Source organism: Zosterops lateralis, assembly GCF_965231275.1.
Source record: "Zosterops lateralis genome assembly, chromosome: 1".
In the NCBI taxonomy this organism is placed as follows: domain Eukaryota; kingdom Metazoa; phylum Chordata; class Aves; order Passeriformes; family Zosteropidae; genus Zosterops; species Zosterops lateralis.
In genome coordinates this window covers 139,151,044-139,175,044 of record NC_139762.1, presented here as the reverse complement: position 1 = coordinate 139,175,044, position 24,001 = coordinate 139,151,044, and the positions used below count along the sequence as shown (strand labels likewise).

Here is a 24,001-nt window from a genome sequence, read left to right as displayed (position 1 = left end):
GTTCTTCATATATTGTGAAAGTTCAAGTATATGCACTTTGAATATTGTTTCCTTGGAGAGTTACTTACAGCACTACATGCTGAGAGAATCTCTTCTTAAAAAATAACATATCAGGGGTGTTTATTTCGGAGGGTAATGTTTCCTCACAAGAAACTCGGCATTTAAATCAAACAAATGTTTAACTTGGAAGAAACTTTTTATGGAGCAATTAATATCCTTGTTTGATGTACACTCTAACTGAAAGAAACAATTAAAGAATAAGGCAGTTTGTAGTGAAACACTATCTCTGTTCTAGTTAACACACAGATTTGGTGTGAAAAACAAGTTTTTGAACACAGGCCTGCAGAAACTGTAAATGAAGGCTGTGAGTGATACTGCCTGACTGCTTTTGTTTGGCTTGTGAGCCAGGAAAATAGTCCACTCCTATAAATAATGGATTGAACAGCTTCTTCTAGTAAAATAAACAAAAAACCAAATGAATCAATCTCCACCCTAAGGAACAAGGGCAGAAGTCCATCTGTAATAGGACACTGAGAGCTGAAAGTGCAGAAAGGAAAGTCTCTTGTTTTACCCTTCCAGTCCCTTCACCTTCCCATGTGCTACTCCCAACAGAACTCCTTTGTCCCCAGTTTCTTGCCTATATTTACCATCCTGGCTTTTTTAAGCATTTATTAGCCTCTCTCTTAGTTGTTCTTCAAATTTAGCACTCTTTCCTCTCTCCTTCTCCCCACTTTGCTACTTTTTTGTCTTTAAGCAGAGCAGAAAAACTCAAATGTCATGCTATGAAGAAATATCTTTATTAGCTCTTTTACAGTGAGATCCAGAGTGGATCACAAGTAACTGAACAAAGATAGACTTCTCCTACCATGCTGTGATCAAAGATTCAAAGGGTATTTTTGCCAGTCTCAGATCATATTAATAAAACTTCACATTACTACAGTTTTTTTTCTCAGGCGTTTGGTGAGAAATGTATGTAACACTCCTTAACAGCTGCATATTTTCAGAGCTCACACAACTGTATTTATCCCAAATTAGAAAAAAATTAACTTTGATAACAGATTAGTATACTCACTCATGGGCAAGATTAAGATAAAATCATTTCAGGCTCCAGACACAACCTTGGAAACGTCTCATATACGTGACACTATCAGAACCAACAATGATTCCTATTCCAAGCATAATCCAAGCTAAGCAGGGCTAACTTTGCATTTTTGGGGTTTAAAATCGTAAGTTGAATCCAAATTCTGTCTGGAATTGGTTACTGCTATGTTGTCAAAGCCTTTTCTTTAATATAATAATTTGTATAAAGAAGAAATATGAAGTTTCTTAAGTCAGAATTGAAATTCTGTTTTCCACATGCCATTCAGGAGCTGTTAACAGACAATCTGATCTTGATTTCACCTCCACTGAAATGTGTACTTTTAATTCAGTATACTTGCATTAAGACTACAAGCAGAACAATAATTTAATAGAAGAACCCCTCAAATATGGTATCATGTTAGCACACAGGTTAGGGAAGTGCTAAAGCATGAGCAGAGCAGCATTACTGAGAGATACAGCTGGATTTATACAAGATTTTATGAACAAAGTGTAAATGGGACTTTTACAAGTGAAAAGTAAGGATGAGGACAGCTGTGGGAGAAAGAAATTTCCAGGGAGGAAAGAGGAGACAAAATTAGGAACACTGTAGTGTAACATTTACAGGAAAAAAAAAAGCTTTTAAAACATTCTTTAAATTTAGAATTACAAGAAATTTCTTGGTGCAAATAGAGAAATATGAAGGAAACTTTCAGGGGCTAGCTAAAAATGAAATATGAAAGTAAGAACTGATGTAAGAAATGGGTAATGTATGTATTTAGAGCAAAAGAGAAAAACAAACAGCATAAAAATCAGGACAACTACAATAAATGTTGTTAAGGGGAAAAAAAAAATGGACCCAAGCTGCAAAGCAAGGACTCAGTGAGGCCATTAAAGAACAGGAGTGGAAATTCAGTGACAGATGATGTCAATATATTGCTGACACCCTGAATGAATTCTTTGTTTTACAATCCACAAGAGAAGCTGAAGGTCACAGAAGAAAGTGCGGAATACATTTTCCAGTAGGAAGTGAAATATGAACATATCTAAAGGTCACTTCAAGGTTAATAATTAGGAAGCTCTGATAATTAAAACCTAACCAAGTCATAGGTACAAATGAGGGATATCCCACAGAAAGCAACTCAGTATTGAAGAAAAAACCCAATAGTTTCTAATACGGGAGGATTAAAGTCAAGAACATTTAAAGACTTCTTTCCCTCAGATTAAAATTGGGTGTGTCTGTAATTCTGGAGCAATTTTCTGGTGGGAAGACAAGAGCTGGAAAGTAACTACAGCTGTACAACAGACTATGATAATAAACCAATTTCCAGAGAAAAATAAAAGGGGGGGGGGGGGGCGGGAAAGAATACTGAAAAGAAAATTTTAAAAAGGTAAAATATTCTAAAGGGAGGAGGAAAGGGGGCATTAAAACAAAAGCAGCAAAGAGATTCTGTGCTCTGAGAATTCAAACTTTCTTTTGCTATAGGAGTGGTGCTTGTAAGAGCTTGATATCAGACCAGTTAGAGTCAAAAGAAGTAATTAAGGCTCAGCAGTCTGCAAACTCAAAAGGTGAGAAATATGGATTGAAAAGTGAAGAAGAAAATTAATTTGGAATACAAATATTTATTTAGAAAAAGTTACCAGTAAATTCAGAGGGTGCAAAAATGAAGTTAATAGATTTTATGACTCAGATATTGATCAGAGTTCACACTTGTATATTTAAAGTTTAACACTCAGATATCAAAACATTCTCTAGCCACTTTCTCCTATACCTTTAGTACAACAGCCTCATTAGATGCATTCCTTTAGGGAAGAACTAATTTCAATAATATTGACATACATCAGTTGCTAATACTGCATTCAACCCCTAAACAGGTCATCTCCATAGCACAGCATGTGTGTTGGTAGTGACTATACTATGAAAGTAGTTTTGAAACTTGCACATAATTGGATCACACTGTCTCTTCTCTTTAATGACTGAATTTAAATGAAATGTGGGTATGTTATTCTACAAAAAAGTCCTAAACTCTTACATAGTTTCTAGTCAAAATGCCTGTTAAGTGTTGCAAAGGAACATCTGAATGCTCTGACTTCAAATTCTGCCTTGTCTTTGTGACATTTGGGTGGCAAAACTTAGGAATTATCCAAGTACTTCGCACCATGAACTTCACACTTTTATGGAGCTCTCATGAACTCAATGTTCAAAACACTACAAAAAATGCTGAACTTAAAAATTAGTTTTAGCACTCAGAATAATCAGTTCTGGTTCATTTAAATAAAAGGAGTTACTTAAACTCTTCGGGAAGTTAAAACTTCTCATGTACTTTCCTTCCCTCACCTGTGAACCACTGAGTGCAGAGACCCCAGAAAATCAGTGGGGAAAGGGATAAGCAAAGAGCCCTGCTGAAAGATAAGGAAAAAGCAAGTTTAAAGAACACTGAGAGGAGAATGAAAAATGGCAGCAACAAAGTTATCAGACATCCGTAAGAAGAAAATATTGAGCAAAAGTCTTGATGTTTGAACCCAATAGGCCCTCAAATTGAAAATTATTTCCTTTTGCTTGCTGCACCAAGGAGCATCTGAATCTTTTGGAGGACAGTGGCACTAAGTGTCTGCACAAAATATAAGTAAGTTATTTTACAGAGCCTGAAAACACTTGCTAGAAAAAAAGCTGTATTTTCACACACATATCTACATACAAATGCAGGAGTATTTATTAATTAATATTTTATATATTATATGCATTTTTAGATGTATAAAAATACATGTGTATGTATGTTTAAACATGTACATATGCAGGCATGTAAACACACATACACACAACACCCATGGAAAAATTAGGAAAAATTCTCCATGTGTCTTGAATGATCATTTAAAATTTGTCCCTTGCAAAGTAACACTCATTTCACAATGAATATATGAAAATTCAGTGTGGCTTAGAGAAGAAAAGAGCTCTTACCTGCTTCACCACTGTCACCGTGCCAGGGGCCATGGTGACAACAGAAGCCACTGCGGTGGCATCGTGGGACTCTGAGCCCAACTCAATGATCTGCTGCAGGATGTTCACAGCTGTTGGATCCAGCCTTTCACCTGATCACAAAGACAGCAGCCATAAGATCAGCACAGCAGGACACTTCTGAGGCTATGGGAGTCCAAGTAGCACAGCCCTGACTCGCAGTGCTGTTGGTACAATTCAAAAAGCTCAATAATGTGACACTTTAGTAGCAGATCTATGGCAGGGAAGTATTCACAAAACAAATTTGTCCAGGGAATACATGGATCAGCAAGTGAAGCCACACTGATCACTTCTATGCCTATGAAAGAGATAGATCTCTATGAAAGAGATCTAAAAGTATACATTGAATAAATAAACAAAAGCCACAAGTCATGGCAGGATCTTCCAATTAGGAAGCTGCAAGACTTTACAAACCCAAATGTGCATTTACCAGACATTCATCTTACACAGAGCCTACTTGTATACTTATAACCATAACAGCCATTTGGTATTTTAGAAATCTGTGTTTACCATCTGTCTGGCCCTCTGCAATAGCCCTCAACCTAAATGAAGCAGTTTTATCACTAACCTGCTGAAGGGAAAGGTTAATTGCTTGAGAAAATTCATACTGATTATTTTATAAACACTGGATCAGAACATATCTGTCCTTTTTAAAAAATTCTCTGATGTGTGTAGCCCTGCCAAAGGAAAGGTATGTTTACAAAAAAACCCAAACAAAACATTTATACTTGTACTCTCACTTCTCAAAAGGTGTGAAAGACCTGAATGAAGAAAAATGTATTTTGTTATGCAGGAATACAAAACCAATGGCCCACCATTCCTACATGCCCATTGTTAGCATAAGGGAGATTGACAAGGAAAGAAACTGTCAGGGTCATGTAAAGCTGCCTTGTATTTGCTTTAATCACTTCAGAGATAGAAAAGAGATAGCAAATAGAGTAAATCTAATTTCCTAACTTAAACTCTTTCAAACTCAGGTTGACACTGTGATAGTAGTCTAGGTCAGACAATTTAATTTCAAATAGAAAGAAGTTATATTTTACTAATTATGTAAGAAACAAATGTATCTGAGTACAGAAAAAAGTTTTGCTTGCTTTGTTTTTGTTTTTTTTTTTTAAACTATAAAACTATCTTTAGACAAGATACTATTGTTTTCATACTAAGAGATACTGGAAGAGTATCTGAAGTTGGATGCTCTAAAAAAGAAGATTACTCAAAAAACTATAGCCTCACGCTTAAAATAAAGACTACTATGTACAGTACATCCCATGACAATATTTATTTTAATTTAGATATATAGAAGTTTAAGAAGAATTTTCAAGTTTTCACTTATTCAGAATTTCCCCTCACTAAGTAATATATAGAAACTGGTAGTAATGTAATTTAATTGCAAAATGCTTGGAAAATCCATAAAAACTGAGAGTTTTTGACATGGATCTGTATTGTGAACTATAAAGACAACAGGAGTAAACAACTGTAAAACACTGTCTCCTGGTAACCAGGGCATTTATTCATATGTATTAAAAAAAAACCCAGACAACACAGGAACACCTACTCTAGTCTCTGGTGTTTTAACACTCAGAAATCTGGGCATTTTTTTATTTTCTCCTGTGGTTTTTTTTTTGTTTTGTTTTGTTTTGTTTTTTAATTTCCCACTTAGCAGACATTATCTAATGCTATTCTTTTCCTCCTCAACCTGATCCAGAACAGCTCACTTAGTTTTGTGTACCATCAAAATTGAGATTGTTAGGGCTGTCTTGGGAACATGGTAAATGAGCTATTCCACCATGTCACTCCTGCAGAATTGCTGACTACAGCCAGAGAGAGAGAAAAATAATAGCCAGAGAATTGTCATTAGATACACACCATCTACTCTGCCAAGATAGCTAATTTCACAGTATATTTAATAATATAGGCAGGAAATTCCACACAGCTAATCATAAAGTGCAAAATAGGCAGTGATAAGTATTAATGACTTCAGGATATAGAAATTCATAATGAATTATTATTTCTCATTTATACTTAAAGAAAATATAACCCCCCAGAAGTAAGTTCTGTGTGACTTTATTTCATAATTTTCAATAGGAGATCACAGGAGTTCATATATTACCCAGTACACTCAAAAGAATTAGATATTTTGGGGAAAAAAAAAAGGTGTTCCAACCTAGAAAAAGGTAACTTACTGTTCTCAGAAGTGTATCTGAGGTTCTGCAATGCAGCCACAGCAGCCTGAGTGCCCTGAACGTCTTCCCCAGCCTCTGTGATATGGAGATACTGAGTGGCTGCTTCTTCAGAAACTTCAGCAGTTAACTTGGAAACAAAACCCAGCCAAGGCATGAATAATCTCATTTCAGTGATTTAACAACAACAAGGAATGAGTTTGGACAACAAATACTGTAACAAGAGCTACACTGGGTGAAACAGAATTCAAGAAGAGTATTACATGGCAGACAGGATAATCATCCCACATTGTTCTTCTAGATTCTACTTCCAAAGTTGTTCTAAGGATGCTGAGTTATCCTGATCTTACTTTTGTTGCACAGTTTTCTTAGAACTCACAACAGACTTGTACTTTATCAGGGTTTAGCAAAGACCTTTTAAGCAAAATGAATTTATAATGCAGATCTGCCAAAACACTTCAGAAGCTTAAAAAAAAAGGGCATTTTGTTTCAGAAAAGTTATCCTTTCCATGAACTACGGGATTTTTTTTCAAGACAAGCTGTCAGTATATATTCCTGCTCTGATGGGAATTCTTTATAGCCAGTTCAGCAACAGAGACATTCTTACATCCAGGATGTCCCCTTATGTTTTCAGCTTTGGGTAGCTACAGGGAATGTAAAGTGCACAGAGAATCATTTGGAATATGGACAAAAGACTCTGAAGGGCTACATTTTAAAATGCTTGTCCTGTCTTCTTTAAACAGCTGTCCAAATATAACCTATTCCAGTGCTTTTCAAGGACTCTTCCTTCTGTGGATACTCAATAACTGTTAGACAAGACCTGCAGGGCAGCTTTTCCAAATCAGGCATTGGATTGGTGATGGGGGCCAGACTGAAATGCAGCAGAAGAGGCCTAAAACTGTGGGGGTCAGGCAGCTGCAGTTGACCCCTGGCTTTTTCCTCTCACTGCACTCCAAAATCAGCCTGCTCGGGCAGTGGAAGACACTCCAATGGCCAGTCATAATTTTGTGGTTTTCCCATTGATTCTGCATGAATCTCCAGGGCTGAAGCTGAAAACACAGAACCTATCATACAAGACTTACTTTGTCTAACATGATTTGTCCAGCTAATCAATTAAAAAATTCAGTTTTTTAGATTCTAGCCTTCTCTGCCCCAAGACATAAGCTTTTTTCTACAGCTTTGCTCATCTGGTTAACACCAGTGGATATTTGGGATATTACAAAATGCAGTAAGTTTTTCAATTTCACGTTTTTTTTGCAAAAGCTTTCACCCTTTTGCTGCAAATAGAGGACTATAATCCTAAAATGCAAAAATAAGCATTTACAAGGTTGTTAACCCTACCATATATTAAAATTTAACAGACATAACAAGGCATGCATTCAAACAAAGATAAGATTCTGATCTTATATAAAGTCAGAACCACATTTTTTTACACTTCTTATTCTTATCCTTACTTTTCTCCCTAGAATTTTAAAAAATCATGGTCAAAGCCATTGTTGTTTTGCTTTACCTCCCATTTGGTCTCCCCATCATTTTCCACTAACTTCATTCCATGCTTGTTTTTAAGATGCCTGTTGAACTCCCATTTTGTCCCATATACAAAGCTGCAAACAGGACACTTGATGCCACCTACAAGGAAACACAAATAAATTGAGTTATTTTCATACAAATTCATTTTCAATGCAGTAACTGTTCAATTTGACCCCATCTCAATCAAGTCATGTAACTGTAAAATGTTTTCCTTTAGCCATTTGTCCAACATGAAATATGTTAATATTTAACATACATACCAATGTCAAACTTTTAAATATTAATCTATATTAATAATTAATTAATATTTAGTAATATTTTTAATGTGTCTTCTCTAAGACAGTTCTAGTTTTATCAAGTTTTAAAACAAACTTTTTTTTTTTTACATTAGCAAAGTGAACTAGGAAGAGTTAACAATGTTATCTTCTTCATGTAAATATTTTTACTCTTGAGATTTATGTTAAGATGCAAACTGTAAATAAAGTTTTCTGTCTACAAAATGATGCACAACATGAAGTCAGCACAGTGTTTAATGTGTGAATGTGCAGCATTACAGGTAAAAAACTAAGCATGATAAAATCATGAGAATCCAATTTTTAATACGAGATTAAAGAGCTTTTACTTCTTTTGCTTATGAAAGTCCTTTGATCAAATGTCAGATCCCATTTGCTTGTAATTATGCAAATAAGGATTTCTCTTTTTTTCCCCTCTATTGACTGAAGAGAACAAGAATAATCTGCCTGGGATAAATTGTTGCATTAGGTGACCAGAACTCACTGTAACAAATCTAATGGCTGGGGAAGTGCCTTATGCCACTGCAGGAACTGGGCTCCCAATGTCTGACTCCACATCATCGTGGCAAAACTTGATTCTTACCACCATGTTCAAAGGCATCAAACAGACTCACAGAAGCTGATTATAAGCCAAGACCTGGCTGCAGAGCCTTTTATGACCAAAGTGATTAGAAAAAACATCCCATTTTACATCAATGGAAAGCATCATATGGTAACCAGGTGAAAAGAAACAAAATTTTTATTTTGATAAAACAGAATGTAACTACACCCAGTCTCTAGGGTATTTCACTGACACTGATTGTTACCAGACTAACTCTCCTCTTTGCTAAGTCTTTACCAAACTTCATTGTTAGAGCAGATGCTCATTGTTCCATCTCTAAGCAAAACTGAAACAGTTTTACTAAGGGAAACTCAAAAAGTTCAGATTAGAACAGATTAGATTAGATAATATCAGTTACAGAAAATGAAATTACACATTAATTTCACACCAATCTGGAGTATTAAGGAAAACATTGCTGTGAAACAGTGAACACTTTTCTCCATTACTTTGATATCAAAACTATTATAACAACACACCAGGTAAATTAAATCTGTAACTTTTGTCGTTATGACTTTAATTAAATAGCAAGTAATAGAAGCATAGAATTCAACTGGTAATATATAACTCCATATCAGTGACTTGATATGGAAGCTCAGAAAAATTAATTTCTGGAAAATTCTTTAGAATAATGAATAACATACAGAGAAAGTCAAATTACACACCTTTACTACTTTCAATTAAAAAGCTGATGTTTTATAAAAAAATACTGCAGGCAGAGATCTTACATAGCTCCACAACTTTCTTCCATTGACATGTGCTCTTTTTTATTTATTGGCCTAAAATCTCCACAAAACAATTCTCATTTTTGTATAAAGAAAGCAGGCAATGACAGCTCAGAACACTGAGGCCACAGCTGGATCCTCATGTATGGCCTGCACAAGCAGCTGCACAAACACAAATGAAAATCTGTCTCTCAGACACATAAACAAAATGATTATGGATGGGAGGGAGTGTCAGTGAGGAGAAAAGAAACAAATTTGAGAAAAATTGTATGTGACTTGCCCAGCACAAAGCAAATAGGATTACAAATAAGCCATCAAATGAGCACACAGACAGGGCCTTGCAGAAAAACTAGAGGGTAATGCGTAATATTCTTGCTCCCTTTGCAGAATATATCAAATTCTTATGCTATTTATTTTCCTTTATTACTTTATAATACTAAAATAAATGTCAGATTGCAGACTTCTACTTAAACAAAGAAACACACACACACCCTGCAAAATCCCAAGCATTTCTCTGATCCTGGGTGAATCCAATTTCTACCACAAGCCCAGAAATTAAATACTGCTGTCTATCCTTGGCAGTGCAGTTGCTCCAATGAACACAGTCCCTCTTCTGTGAATCATTCATTTATTTATAAGCTCATTCTAGGAATCTTGAGTACAGTCCAGCAGTCTACATCCATATAAATATTTCCAATTAAATTTATTTGCAATGCCTGCAATGCAGTCAAAAACCAGCTGAGAGTAGAAGAGATGAACAAGTATGAGGCAATTCACTCTGGGCTCAGTGGGTAACTTAGAACAAGCAGAATACAACACAAATAGATATAGACAGCTTTTATTAGATATTAATCTTTGTTACTTTCCCCTCTCAATTTCTTTTCAAGCCTCTTTGTTTGCTGGTACTCTCTCCTTTTCATTTTCACCTATATTCCCTTCATTTCAAAGGATTTGTTTAATATCAGGCCTGAAAGGTCTTCTTCCTTTATATGAATACATGAATAATTTTCCAAAATTGCTTTTCAGATCTACGAATAGAGTAAATTGAAACTAAACAGAAGCTAGTCAGGCACCAAGGTGCAACTTCTGGCCCAAGCAGTTCAGAAACACACAGAATCATCCAAAGATTTGGGTTGGAAGGGACCTTAAAGATCATCTTGTTCTGACCCCCCTGCCAACTGGCAGGGACATCTTCCACTAGCCCAGGTCGCTCAGGGTCCCATCCAACCTGGCCTTGGACACTTCCAGGCATGGGGCATCCACAATCTACCTGGGTGACTTTTTCCAGTACCTCACAGTAAATTTCTTCCTAACATTTATTTCTTTGTATAACACCCAGGTGTCATATATGACAAATATTACTTACTTGTCATCCTGCATAATGTGTCCACAGTAATGTGTTTGTGCTGTGTGAACCAAATACAGAAGGCATTCTGATTTCCAAATCAGGAAAACTTTTATTAACTTCAACAGGATTCATGTTTATCACTTCCAAATGCAAATGTCTCCCACAAGGAACAATTCTTCACCCAGTGAGATGCCAAAACACTGAGAAAAAAATGATGTTTCTATAGCATGATAAGGAATCTCTGGTCTTGCTTTGAGCCCAGGTGCAAGATCCATCTGATGCATCACAGAACAGGAAATTGAGTTGGCAAAGGAAGCTGCATGTGGGAAAATTACACCTATTAATACAGCTTTCTTCATTACACAGCCCTGAGAAGAGACTGACTTCACAGCTCCTACATGGATTTGATGCCTCATTACTACTCTAAAATGCCTGACTTTTCCACAGGTGAATGTGGAAAACAGGCACAGCATTGCTGTCAACACAGAAAATATAAATGCTGTGTAAGGAGAGGAAGAGAAAGAAGGATGCCAGAGATGAAAAGAACAGAATAGGCTGCTTCAGTTTTAAGGGACCTACAAAGACCACCTAGTCCAGCTGCCTGACCAATTCAGGGAAAACCAAAAGTTAAAGCTGTTGTTAAGGGCATTGCCTAAATGCCTCTTAAACACTGACATTGAGGCACTGATCACTGCTCTGTTCCACTGTTTGACCACCCTCTCAGTAAAGAAATGCTTCCAAATTCCTGGCAGTCTAAGCCTCCCAGGCATGATTTTGAACCATCCCAACATGTTCTATCACTGAATCTCAAGGAGAAGAGCTCAGCACTTCCCTCTCCCCTTCTCCCCTCAGGAAGCTGTTACAGAGCAATGAGGTTGCCCCTCAGTCTCCTCCAAACCAGACGAGCCCAGAGCCCTCAGGTGCTCCTCACAAGACTTCCAGCCTATCACCATAGTTTTTTCCTTTTGGATACAGTCATGAACCTTCACATCCCTGCCTGGTGGATCCCAGCCCTGCACTCAGGGCTGCAACACTGAGCACAGCAGGATAATCCTCTGTTTTTCCTGCTGGTCATGCTGTGTTCAATGCACCTCAGGATGGGATTTGTCCTCTGGGCTGCCAGGGCTCACTGCTGGCTCCTGGAGAGCTGATCCCTGTCTGCAGGGCTCATCTCACTCAGACTAGTGCCAGGCACTACTCCATCTTCGGTGCAGAAGCTGACATTTGAACTTCTTAAATTTCATCCTGTCCACTGTTCCAATGTGGTGTGAAAAGGATCTCCAACACAGGAAAAAGTTAAAGACTCTTCTCTCTTACCTCACTCCAATGTCTCCATTTTAAGGCTACCCTTGCATCTCAACAATTTTACTGTTCTTTTGTTTCAGTGGAAAAGAATTATTTTCAGAACTGCATTTATCTGGCTCCCAAAGGGGAAGGAAAGCCTAATCAGTGTAAGATTAATTTTCTTTGTTCCAAACATTGCAAGTATGATCCCTAATTTATACTAGGAGAATTCATTCTCTCATATCTATTCCTAACAGTGGCTACAGACAAATGATTCTTTGAGGTGCTCAGATATTTGGGAAGTTAAACAAAGCTCCCCATAGTGAAGGGCTCTTCCTTAATCTGATTGACTACAAAATAGCGGCTCTGAGTACTGACCAAGCAAATATTACTTCTTAAAACAACTGCAGGTCCCCCCATGGACTTGTATTGTTTGAAAAAATAATTGTAAAATTATACTATTTATTCCTACCCTGTTACAGATATTTACTTTTAAAATTATTTGATTGGTGGGGTTTTTTTTACAAAAGAAAACAAAGAAATGTTATATAAAACCAACACAGACTCAGATTACTTATTGTAGTTACACATTTTCCCCTTATAGAGCAAGTTTAAAGGGAGAGTCTCAGACTGAGTTATCTTTCTCTGTGTCATGATTGCAGTATTTTAATATGGATTAATGCCTTCAGTAGATAAATTTTATGTGTTGGATTAATGATTTGGAAGTAACATTTAGAAACAATGTAACCTTAGAAGAATTACATTTAATTCATTATCTAATACAACAGCATTATTTTGGTCTGTAATCTTTTTCAACAAAATCAGAAACTGAAGATTCCAAAAGATGAAACTGCTAGCAATTTCTATTAAAAATAGGGAAAGGACTTTCTAAAATTATGAGTAACAAAGAAGGAAACTTAATTTTACCAAGAATTAAAATATTTTCCACACAATTTAATATTTAATCTGGCTTTTTCCTCTTCTTGCTCAATATTCCTCACACCAGGCACTAGAACTGAAGGAGCTTTACACCCAAAATCGTACCTGACTGTTTGCTTTGGTTCATCTACCCAGTGTGTCACAGCAAAACTACTTATGGGAGCCAGACAAAATTTAAATTAGACTGTAAAGATTTCTGTTATACTTCTAATAAATCCTTGGCTTACTTACACAAGGTGTTACTTAGACAAGGTGTGCTTCCTTTGCCCAAAAACAAGATTCTGAGCATAACAATTCCTAACCTGTTTTACCTGTACTTTATTTTCTCCCCAGATTTTTCTAGTGGGGGAATAATTTGCTGTCATTTACGCTTCAGTCTCCTTCCTTATGTTTGCTCAACCTTACCTCAACTTCAACCTTGCAGAATTGTCACAGAAATTTATCAGCAGCACGTTAGAAATTTATCATTCATTTCAACATAAAGTGATACTCACAAAAAGAGACAAGTGTAAATGATAAATGTATGCAACAACAAATAGCACAGGCAAGGTCAAACAAAACTTTGGTTCCCCCACCCTTAAAGCCAAGAACAAAGGACACTGAATGAAGGCTAAAAAAGGTGGCCATTTCAGAATTACAAAAAAGGAATAATGATTTATCATATAACACCCAATAAGCTGAAGAACACATACTGCACAAAAGTTTATCTTCACACCAAATTTGCTTCAGGGAAAAGGAAAAAAACAATCTTATATGGTGGAGATGTACCTTGCTGGATAAGAGCTTCAGCTGCAGGCTCCCCAGAGCCTGCATTGACATACTCTTCATTAGGATGCTTCCTGTTGTAATGCCTCTTCAGGGAACCAGATATATTGCAGGAATAGTGGCAGTGTGCACAGCGGAAGGGCTGGGGGCAAAAAGGAAAATGTTGGACTATATTTCCTCACCTCTTCAAGAAATAGGTTTAAGCTGCAATGTTTTGATCCCAAGAAACCATGTTCATTTCTGGGTTGGGTATCTTTCAAGGACACCTTTGAAAACTCAAAAGAAATTGAAGTTGTAACTAAACATTACCTAAATTTGGAACTTTTTATTATGTGCGAGACTACAAGTATTCTCACTATTCTTATACTGTTACCCAGTTTTTGTAATTCAGTAAGCTATGTGTTTTCATAATTGATGGTAACAGGTCTGACTATGTGGAGACTTTAGTATGAAATGACTCAGCTGCTTGTGAGCTTTGGCCTGAAAAAGAGCACCAAGACAATTAAATAACTGAAAGTAAAACATGATTGTATAGCCAATCTAATTTAACAGGCTTCCTTTCTTTTCCTTTTTTCCTTTCTTTCCTCTTTTCCCTTTTCTTTCACCTTTCCCTGGCATTTGCATTTCTCTGACCATTTGGTGAGCTGATTTTGGCAATTAAATTGATCAATTTTTTAAGAACACATCTCAGACAAATTCCTAAAGAAAAAAAACAAATTAGAAAAACAAACATTTGAGTTTAAAGTTAACCTTTGATAATAACTTTCTGACTGAGATGTATCACAGCTATAGGCAGTTTGACACAACCATTAGGTCCTGTAAAAGCATGCAGATATTGACCAAAGTCCTCAGGGAAAAGTCAAGTACCTCAGAATAGGATGGAAAATGTTTCATGCACAGCAGCCCCACCTAAAGCTCCTCAGCAGAAAATGGTTGGCACAGAAATGCTCATCCAGGAGCTGAATTTAAAGCATGGAAATGTCTGGAGTCAGGGTACATTGAGTAGAATACTCTCCTAAGCTCATTTTGCTCATGATCTCCCTTCAGGCTCCAAACAGCAAAAATAAGGAAGAAAAGTGATGTTCAGATTCCCTTAACCTTATGCTTCAGAGGGTACTGTAACATTCAGCTACTCAATATTTCAGAGATGCATGCTCTCTTTCTATTGCTGAAACTGTCATGTTTTAAAGAAAATAATCCAGACAGACTGCTGTGCTCTTGTAGCACTCACTGGTGCAAGTCATGCATGTTACCTGCCATTGGATAGCAGGATTGCAAATTCATGGAGCTGGGAAATATGATGGATTAAAGGATCATTAGGTCACATAAGTAGTGACATTTTTCTGAGTTTCATAAGCATGCAAACATCTGTACTAGAAGGAGGCAAATATATTTTGAACTCCTTTAAACAAATACTCTTGATTGATCTAATGCAGTGTTCAGTTCTCTTGAAGATGTCTTGAACTGCCAGACTTATGTGTGGGCAGATCCCAAGGTCAGAACCAGCTACATTTCAAGAACTGTACTGTGAGTACATCCATCACTTTAGCCACCAAAAAAGGAAAATTATGTATTTTCATTTACAAAAAAAACTTTTTTAAAAATCTAAGTCTGGAGCAAAACCACATAAGACAGAAAAAGTATTTGTTCAAAATGTATCATCTCTTTAGATGACTTGTTTTGTCTTCCAAAATTTAAACCATCATTGAAAAGACTGCATTGCCTTATGATACTTGTTAAGAATGCCTGCAGTGTACTCTATATAGAAGTAAAATGATCTGTGAGATAATGAAAGATGTTACATATGAAAATAGTATGATATTTTCAATAAGAAATATGCTCACTGTTAAGATAAAGCCTCACATTAAAATGAAGATTTTCATAAATAAAAAATACTGTCTTTTCTGGAAAAAGAACCAGTATAATTCCTATTTATTGAATATAACATTTCACAACACATTACATTAGGACCTATCACATTGAGAACCAATGTGAAATTTAGAAATAAAAACATACCACCATTTATTAAAATAAACTGCATCCCTATTCTAAATACTTCATAAAAAACATTAACAATTTTCAAAACTCTTTCCAATGCATGTTTCAAATAAATGGGGTATTTTAAAATTAATTCTCTTCAAGTATATGAACTCATCTATAGTCAAGAGACTGGCAAACTTCAGGGAAAATTCAGGTGGGCAATGAACAGTGATATAGGGAATTTGATTTCATACCTCTCTAGCACATTTTAAGGTACATAAGATTCACACTCTCAAGGACTGACAATCAAACCCAATACATTTGTTTCATATTGCAACATACAGATATTTTTGTCAAGTAAAACTACTAATTACAAATTGGTCATGAACAAAATAACCTATCTCAATAGTCTGAATATAAAGTCAAAATTTCCAAAATATTAAAATGTTTATATACCATTAATTGTCATCAAACAAGAAAATGTGCCAGTTTTAATACTGTTATCTAAAGTTCTGTGTATTTCCTAATAACTTCAAGCATGATTTGTAAGTTTTCTTACCTTGAAAGAGACATGTTGCTCCATATGACGCAGGAGCTGTGGTTTCTGGGCAGCTGTATAGTCACACACTGTGCATTTAAACTGCTTTCCTGAAATGGCAATGGGAAATGGAATAATTTTTTTTATTTAAGTTCAGAAAACTACTGATTCTATTTCCTCATAAAGATAAATTCCAAAAAGCTAAGAATGAACAATGAACAATAAGGGAAGCCTGGCACTTGCTCTGCAAAATTCTGGTTAAATAGAGCTAAGAGCAGAATAAGGGAGGAAAAAAGGTTTGAGTGTAATCTTTAAATTATAAGCATTAAATGCTCTGGATTCTCCTGGGATAGTCACTTAGGAAAGAAGAAAATGAATTGTTACAGTGCAGCCAAAATGGAAGAAGGAAATCCATTATTTACAACTGCAGGCACAGCTACTTTGCTGTTTGTAAAGCACACTTGGAAATCTTTAAAACACCAATGTTTGATCATGTTCACATGGGCTTAGTTATTTCTGTCCTAAGCACTGAATTGCTGTGATTCAAATACATTTTCCCCTCAAAGCAGTCTCTCTCACTAAACTATTTTTTCCCTTATGATTTAAATGAACACTATTTCCTTCCTTTTATTCTCTGGATTTCACACTCTCTTTCTCCTTACTTTGCCTCTAAGATTCTATCAGTCCTGCTACCTCCAGCCAAATTACAAGGTAGGCATTAAATACAGCACACTTCATTCCTGAATTAAATGTGCAAGGCTGGCAAATTGTATTTGACTGATGTGGAATAAGGATATGCTAAAAACTACTCCAAAAGTAAAATAACCAAAAGGTAAAGTAAAAGCAAAATAGATAATATTCTGTATTATCACAAAGAGATGGAGTTTCTTTAGATTCCAGATGCTGATGAAAAAGGTAAAGGCATTTTATACTAAATGTGCAAGTTTCCATAAAACACAGCAAAGAAGAACTTTTTGGTATCTAAATAAAATAATGAAAATCAGGCTTTCTGGTTTACTTCTAACCACAAACAGTAATGACTCTGGACTACAGAATTGCTTTCCATCTGTCACTGTTAAGAAGTCTGTCTTTCAGAGAAGAATAAATCAGACACAAAACTACTTTATATTCCACGACTCAAATTGACCTTGCAGGGCTCTGATATTTGAACAAAAATTGCTTGGATTCATAAGTCAGGAAGACAGGACTCATAAACAGTGAAACAGCTTTCAAATCCACTTATTTATGAAATAACTGAAGAACGCTAGATGTGTGCTGCTAAGATCTTTTGCAGTGCTGTCACTACAGGCAGGGACACTGGGCAAAGAGAAACTGTCACTCAAGAGGCTGAAAGTCCCCTGACAAACCACATTCCTGGTGAAAAATGTCCTCTTCTTTTTTCACAAGTGTTTGAAATGCATGAAAAGTTTGTTGGGGTGGACTTAGTGAAAAAAAAATTACTTAAGACTCCACAGACAGTGAGATCCTGCTTCTCTGGAGCCAATGATAAAACCCACCTTCCAAAGGTACTGGGAATTCCCTGGAACAGTTTTGGGAGTGAGAAAAGCAAGGCAAAAGAGCCTAAGTCTTGGATTTTTTTGTACCAGTCAAAAATGGAGGTTCACCAAAAAGGAATAGAGTCATGGAATGGTTTGGGTTGGAAGGGACCTTAAAAATCATCTTGTTCCAACCCCCATCACCCCTGTGACAGGTTGGGACATCTTCCACTAGAAGTCACTGGAGTTATTTCAGAAGATGATGAGTTTGAAGCCAGATAAAGAAGGCTCCTGGTAATAACAATGCCTCTAGAGCCAAGGTTTCAGCCTGACCTAGCAGTAACTTATAAAAGAACACAGTTCCTCACATGGATTTAAATGTTTAACTTCCCACTTTTAAAGCCAATCCAGACATGGCTAGATCCTGCTCAACTATTGTGCTATTCTTTACATCACCAAATTTCAAAGCAGTCTCAGATAAAATGTAGTAATAACTTACACACATATAGATTGTTCAAGAAATCTAACTAACACACAGGTGAAAACAAATTCAACTTTCATTGTTGAATTTCCCTATTTGATCATGCCAGATGGTGAAAACAAAACAGAAAGGTTTTGAAATGAAATCCCATAAAGTGATTTTTTTTTTTAACAGGGCCACAGAAAGAGACCTTTTCCTTTTTATTTTTAGACTGGTCATGCTTGAAATTTTCTTTTCATTCAAATATGACAAGTTGCCTCCTTCTCCTAGCCAGGAATCAGCTGAAGTTTGCATTTGGTATCTAAAATCTTGATTCTCGCATACGAAGGTTAAGATACATGTGCCAGACCTACTTGTTACTGATCAAGTTATTTCAAAATACTGGAAAATACTTTTCCAGTAACAAGTGATTTACTAACACATGGCATTTCTGCAGTAACTTTAGTAATAAAACAATAACTATAATCTTCCTGTAAGACATAGCATATTGATGTAAAATGATCATCTTTCACTTGAACACATAGACATAAGCATTAAAAAAATATCTCTGACACAGAAACTTCAAATATATTCTAAAAATGTAACAGAGCATTGTGTGCTTTCTCTGAAGATGTAATTTGAAAAAAAAAAAAAGAATGCAAATGAAATGGTTAATAAAAAGTGGAATGAAGTTTGACACAATTGCATGAGTAACAAAGATCAAGCTACTAAGTCATACTTATCCTACTAAATAATTTACTTCAATACGATAATCACAGAATAATAAAGTATTGTTGTGCTTTAAAATTTGACATATGATGGGATACTTTTCTGGATGTGCATCTTCCTTTTTTCAGTTAACATCACAGAAATACTGAAATTGCAGGGCAGTTGAGGTGCTGAGTGTGAGACTGTAGAACATAAGTGCCCAGGCTGGCCACTGGCTGATTAGACACCAGAATCCTAATAACACTCTCACAGAATAAAACAGTAAGAGATTTAAACTCACAACTATTGGCAATTTCAAATTTCTATTGAGATAAACAATTTACTGTAAGAACAAGGAAGGCATACAAAGCCAACACAAATTTCAGAGAAACCTAGTATTTCAGAAAAATTATTGTCTTTCACAGAAATTATTTCAGAAAGTTCTGAATTATTTCCCACATGGTGTCTCCTGGGAATAAACAAAATCTGTAAATCACACTCAAGTATTTAACTGAAAAGCATTTGTCAATAAGGCCTGTAGTAGAGCCAATGTTTATTGCCCTAAAATAGATTTTAATAAACATGCACTTACCATCAGCAGTATGAAGGAGTTTATGGCTCTTCAAAGTGCCTTTTGATTTGAACTTTTTCCCACACATGTCACAAAGGTGGGTTTTCTCCGTGCTGTGACGATTCATGTGGGCTTTCAAGTTGCTCTTGCTGCGAGTGGCGTACTCACAGAGGGAACACTTGAAGGGTTTGACACCTAAACGTGAAAAAATATACCATGAAACAACCAGGCTGTGCCTTTCCATGAGAGGGTGGACATTTGCTTGAAAGAAATTTCAAATCATGTGAACAACATGAACAAAGAGAAACACTTCAAAATTTGGACTTCCACAAGTAAGAAATTTCATCTATAGCTTCTGTGTAAATGATGCTGAGCTTGTGACAGCATCACTTAACTTGCCAAGAGAAAGGAGGAGTTTTTTCACGGGTACTGAGTTTAACCAGGAAAATACTGATATTTGGGCCTTGCTATGCCTGCCTTTCATTTAGAAGTAAAATCCAGACTGCCCAGATTGATACTGAGCTGGCGTCTCCCTGTAGAAGTCTTCAAGTAACTACCATTCTCCATTTACTGCAATCAACAGTGAGGAACCTGCTGTAAGGAGGACTGTTTCATCAGGCAGTTAATAGGAAAGGAGAAGTTTAATGTGCAAGCTGTGTTTTATTGTTAATTACTGTCAGATTTACTAATGTTCAGGCTGATACAAGCACTTAAAACTTCACTTCTCTCAAACTGTCCAAAGCACACAGAGAGATACCCAGTGTATCATCTAACAGAAGGTCTATAAGAACAAAGTAAATCCTTCAAAGAAGAGCTGAATAAATCTGAACTGGCAGAGTAGTTCAACAGTTTCATGAGGGTCTGCACATTTTAGACTGATAGTCATGACCTTAAAATTAGATTTACAAGCATGAGGAATTACAGTCTGCTTTAAGCAGATTTGATTGCACACTTGAATTTGGGAAGAAATTTCTATTCACCTCTTTCTCCTGCTAGTTGGATGACATGGGTTCTCAGTCCCAGTCAGAAAAAAAAAGAACTCTGTCTACGGAATACAAAAGGAATTTCTCTAACCTACATTCTGCCTTACCTAAACTCCTTAATGGAGGAAAGGCCACTGGAGAGGAGCCCTGCTCTGCTACATAGGCAGGAAAGTTCACAGTTAGAGCACTCAAACAAATGTGCTGAACTACCTATACAGGAACACTTTGGAAACAGGATATCAGTTAGAGATACCAAATCCCATTATCCCCTTTATGCAGAGGGATGGCTAAAGAACGTAAAATCATAGGCAATCTGTTCCATTGATTACTAATGTGACTGAAGACCATGTAAGCTGTCTTCAACCTTTCATAAAAATACACAGAATGGGTACACACAAGATTTTACTGTCTAAAGATTTTAAATTTAAGGCATTTTTAACCCATGTCTTGCCACACTACTGGAATTTCTCCCTAAAAAAGTCATAAATATGATGAGCATTATCTTAGGGGATTTTGATCACTGTCAGTGTCTGTGGCAGCTAGCTGCCATGCTCTTCAGGATTTAATTAAAATACTCACAGAATTTATATGTATAGATCAAAGCAACTGGATTTCAACTGATTTACTAACAGATTTCCAGACCAAAGATATTTGGACAAATGTAAAAGGAGCAGTAGAGACTCATAAGAGGATACAGAAAATTACTTGTTTTAAAATACTGAGCATGTATTTAATTCAATCCTCCTTACTCACATAGAATATTTCATAGATGTTTATAAATGAGTTTTCAAAAAAAAAATGCATCAGAATTTTATTAATTTATATAAAACATTTAAACTGTCTGTTCATGTTCTGAGTGTGAAGCTCCATATGTGATCCAGAATCCATTAAACTAATTAATTAACCTCCAATGCAGCTTAACGTTTTGCATTTGAATATAGAAATAAACTTGAACCTGGTTTTTTATGTCAGCAAAGCCTTAGTGGAATATGAGACTCATTTTATGCCCAAAAGCTTAAAACCAGAGTTTTACCTTCATGGGCCCAAATATGACGCTGAAGGTCTGACCCATTCTTCATGAAATAAAAATCACAGTGGGGACATTTCACAGCTCGTTTTCCAATAAGTCCTTTCAGCTGAACTCTTCTGCCAAGAATCTCAGAAATAGTAGTCATTGAAACCTCTGAGAGAAATTCAAAAGGTAGTGAGAACCAGAAAGACATGAGGGAATTTATTTTGTAAGTAATACTGAACAACTAGATCCTGATTCAGTCCAACTTTTTAAAAGCTGTATTTCCCCTACTCTCACTCAAAACTGACTTGAGCAAAGAGCACAAAGACCTTTCTTTCCTTTAGGCCTTCTAGGATGCTCTGTCCTTACTCTCCTGATCTGTGAACACACTGTCCTCACTGCCTGTTAAAAAAAAATAAAGTATTTTAAATATAAAAAAAATTGATTGGGCCATTGGCACAAAAGATCATTTTATTACTGTGACCCTTCCCCATAAACTAAACCGGTACTATTTTTTTCAATATTTTCAAAAGCTTTATTCAAGATTTCACTCCAGATTTCCAGATGTCAAGGATACGAAGACAATTCACTTCAGCCACAGCTACAGTGGTCAGAATGCTGATAATGAGCATTTAAAGGATAAAACAGGCTCATGGAATAAATGTGACTGGAAGGGACCTCTAAGGTCACCTACTCCAAGGAGGTTCAACTTTACAGTTCCATTTTCAAAGTTACATCAAGTTGCTTGGGGTCATATTCAGTCCTGTTCTGAACATAGCCAAGGATGCAGATTCTACAGCCTCTCTTGGCCCATTTCAGTGTTTAGCCATCTTTACAGTCCAAACTGTTTTCACAGTTCTAGTCAGAATCTCCTTGTTTCAACTGACATCCCTTCATTGTACAGCTCCAAGAAAAATCTCCCTCTGTCTTCTTTTTAATTAGATTGCTGAAGACAGCAATTAAGATTCCTCTCCTGGCCTTTTCTTATTCAAGCTAGACACACTCAATTCTGTGTATTTCCTTCATATGAGATAATGTTTGGGTTGTCACAGTGAAAAAGTTCAAAATAATGAAGTTTAAATTAAAGTGGCCCAGACGCATAATGAAAACATTGCCAGATGCTTTTAAAAATAAATCAAATTGCTCAATGCACGTCAGATGAATGAAATGCTATCTCTTGACTTAATGAAAATACAACACTCATACAATCTAAACCTTAAGACATGAAAGCTGGTGACATATTATGCCCCAAATCTTATAAATTTCAAAGTTCCTAGGTCTAAACTTAGATTTTTACCAAAATCACCTTGTCTCCTGATGATCAACCCCAGAATGGAATCGCAAAAATCCTGCCTGAACTCATATGTACAGGGAAAATAACCTCAAAAGGTAACTATAAAAGCCCATGAACTGAGCAGAGATAAGTTCTAAAGTACCAAAAAAAGAAAAATACAGCCATAAGTCTGAACCCTCATCTGCCTTTCATGGTTTAGATTCTGCATTCATGACTGCAGGCTAGGATGTCTGCTCAGTGGGGAGCTGTGGAAGCTGATGCCTCTCATGTCTCAGAACTATTAAAAATATCATATTAAATCAGACAGTGGATGAAAGGTAGATAATTCTGAGAGCTGAGAACCCAAGACTCCTCCTTCACTGCTGAGTACAAAAATCATTGGGCAATAAAGCCAAACTCTCTTATCTCTTTGGTCTGAAATATTGCTCTGCCAAAGTCTACGGAGATTTTGGTCTCTCAGCCTTTATGGGACCAAAATTCAACTCCTCTGCAAATACAGAAGAGGAAGGAGTACTTTTTGATTTCATACTTTCTACTTGATGAAACAGAAGAGACAAGGGAGTGTGGCAAGCTGAATGATACTAAGAAAGGAAGGAGAGAGGGAGTTCTAGAAATAACATTTTAATGATAAATACGAAAGTATTTCAGTTTAAATTAATTTTTGATATGTTGTTTTAAATTCAATTCCTGTTAACAGTACCCATCTTGCCTTTCATCTTTATTCATTTTCATTTACATTTTTGAAAACAACTGCACTCATGCCACTGCAGTACTTAATGGCTTATACCATCAGCCCCCTCACATTTATTTGGCTTGTAATTAAGTATGGTGTACAAATAAAGGATTTCTTCCTGATTACAAGGAGAAAATTCACAGAAATAAAAAAGATTTGTGCATTAATTCTCCTCCATATATTTAAATAGGGTTGTTGCATAACTATTACATAGGCATATCTTAGATGTAGTATTTCTTTAATACAACAGAGATACAGCTAATAAATCTGCTATTCTGCTTTTAACCCTATGCACCTGTGATACACAAATGAAAAATAAAAACACAAAATAATTGTGCAGATTTTCTTTTTAAAACCTTACTTCTGTTGTAAGAGTTTAAAAGACCCACTCGAATAAAAAAATTTTACACCGCATTTTTTTAGAGGGATTCAGATATCAAATGAATTCTTCAGGAGTATTTAAATCCATGA

At 36.1% G+C, this 24,001-nt stretch overlaps 1 protein-coding gene across 2 annotated transcripts in view; it reads right to left on the bottom strand.

Moving 5' to 3' along the window:
• The window catches only part of ZFAT (zinc finger and AT-hook domain containing), a 74,459-nt gene that overhangs the window by 8,029 nt on the left and 42,429 nt on the right, over nt 1–24,001 (bottom strand). For both annotated transcript variants that reach the window (XM_083860695.1, XM_083860696.1), the window contains exons 9-15: nt 21,525–21,674; nt 19,530–19,703; nt 16,295–16,383; nt 13,759–13,897; nt 7,784–7,902; nt 6,277–6,403; nt 4,037–4,167 (exon numbers count right to left, since the gene is read on the bottom strand). In XM_083860695.1, the coding sequence (XP_083716821.1) occupies nt 4,037–4,167; nt 6,277–6,403; nt 7,784–7,902; nt 13,759–13,897; nt 16,295–16,383; nt 19,530–19,703; nt 21,525–21,674 (929 nt within the window). The remainder of the gene's footprint in view (nt 1–4,036; nt 4,168–6,276; nt 6,404–7,783; nt 7,903–13,758; nt 13,898–16,294; nt 16,384–19,529; nt 19,704–21,524; nt 21,675–24,001) is intronic.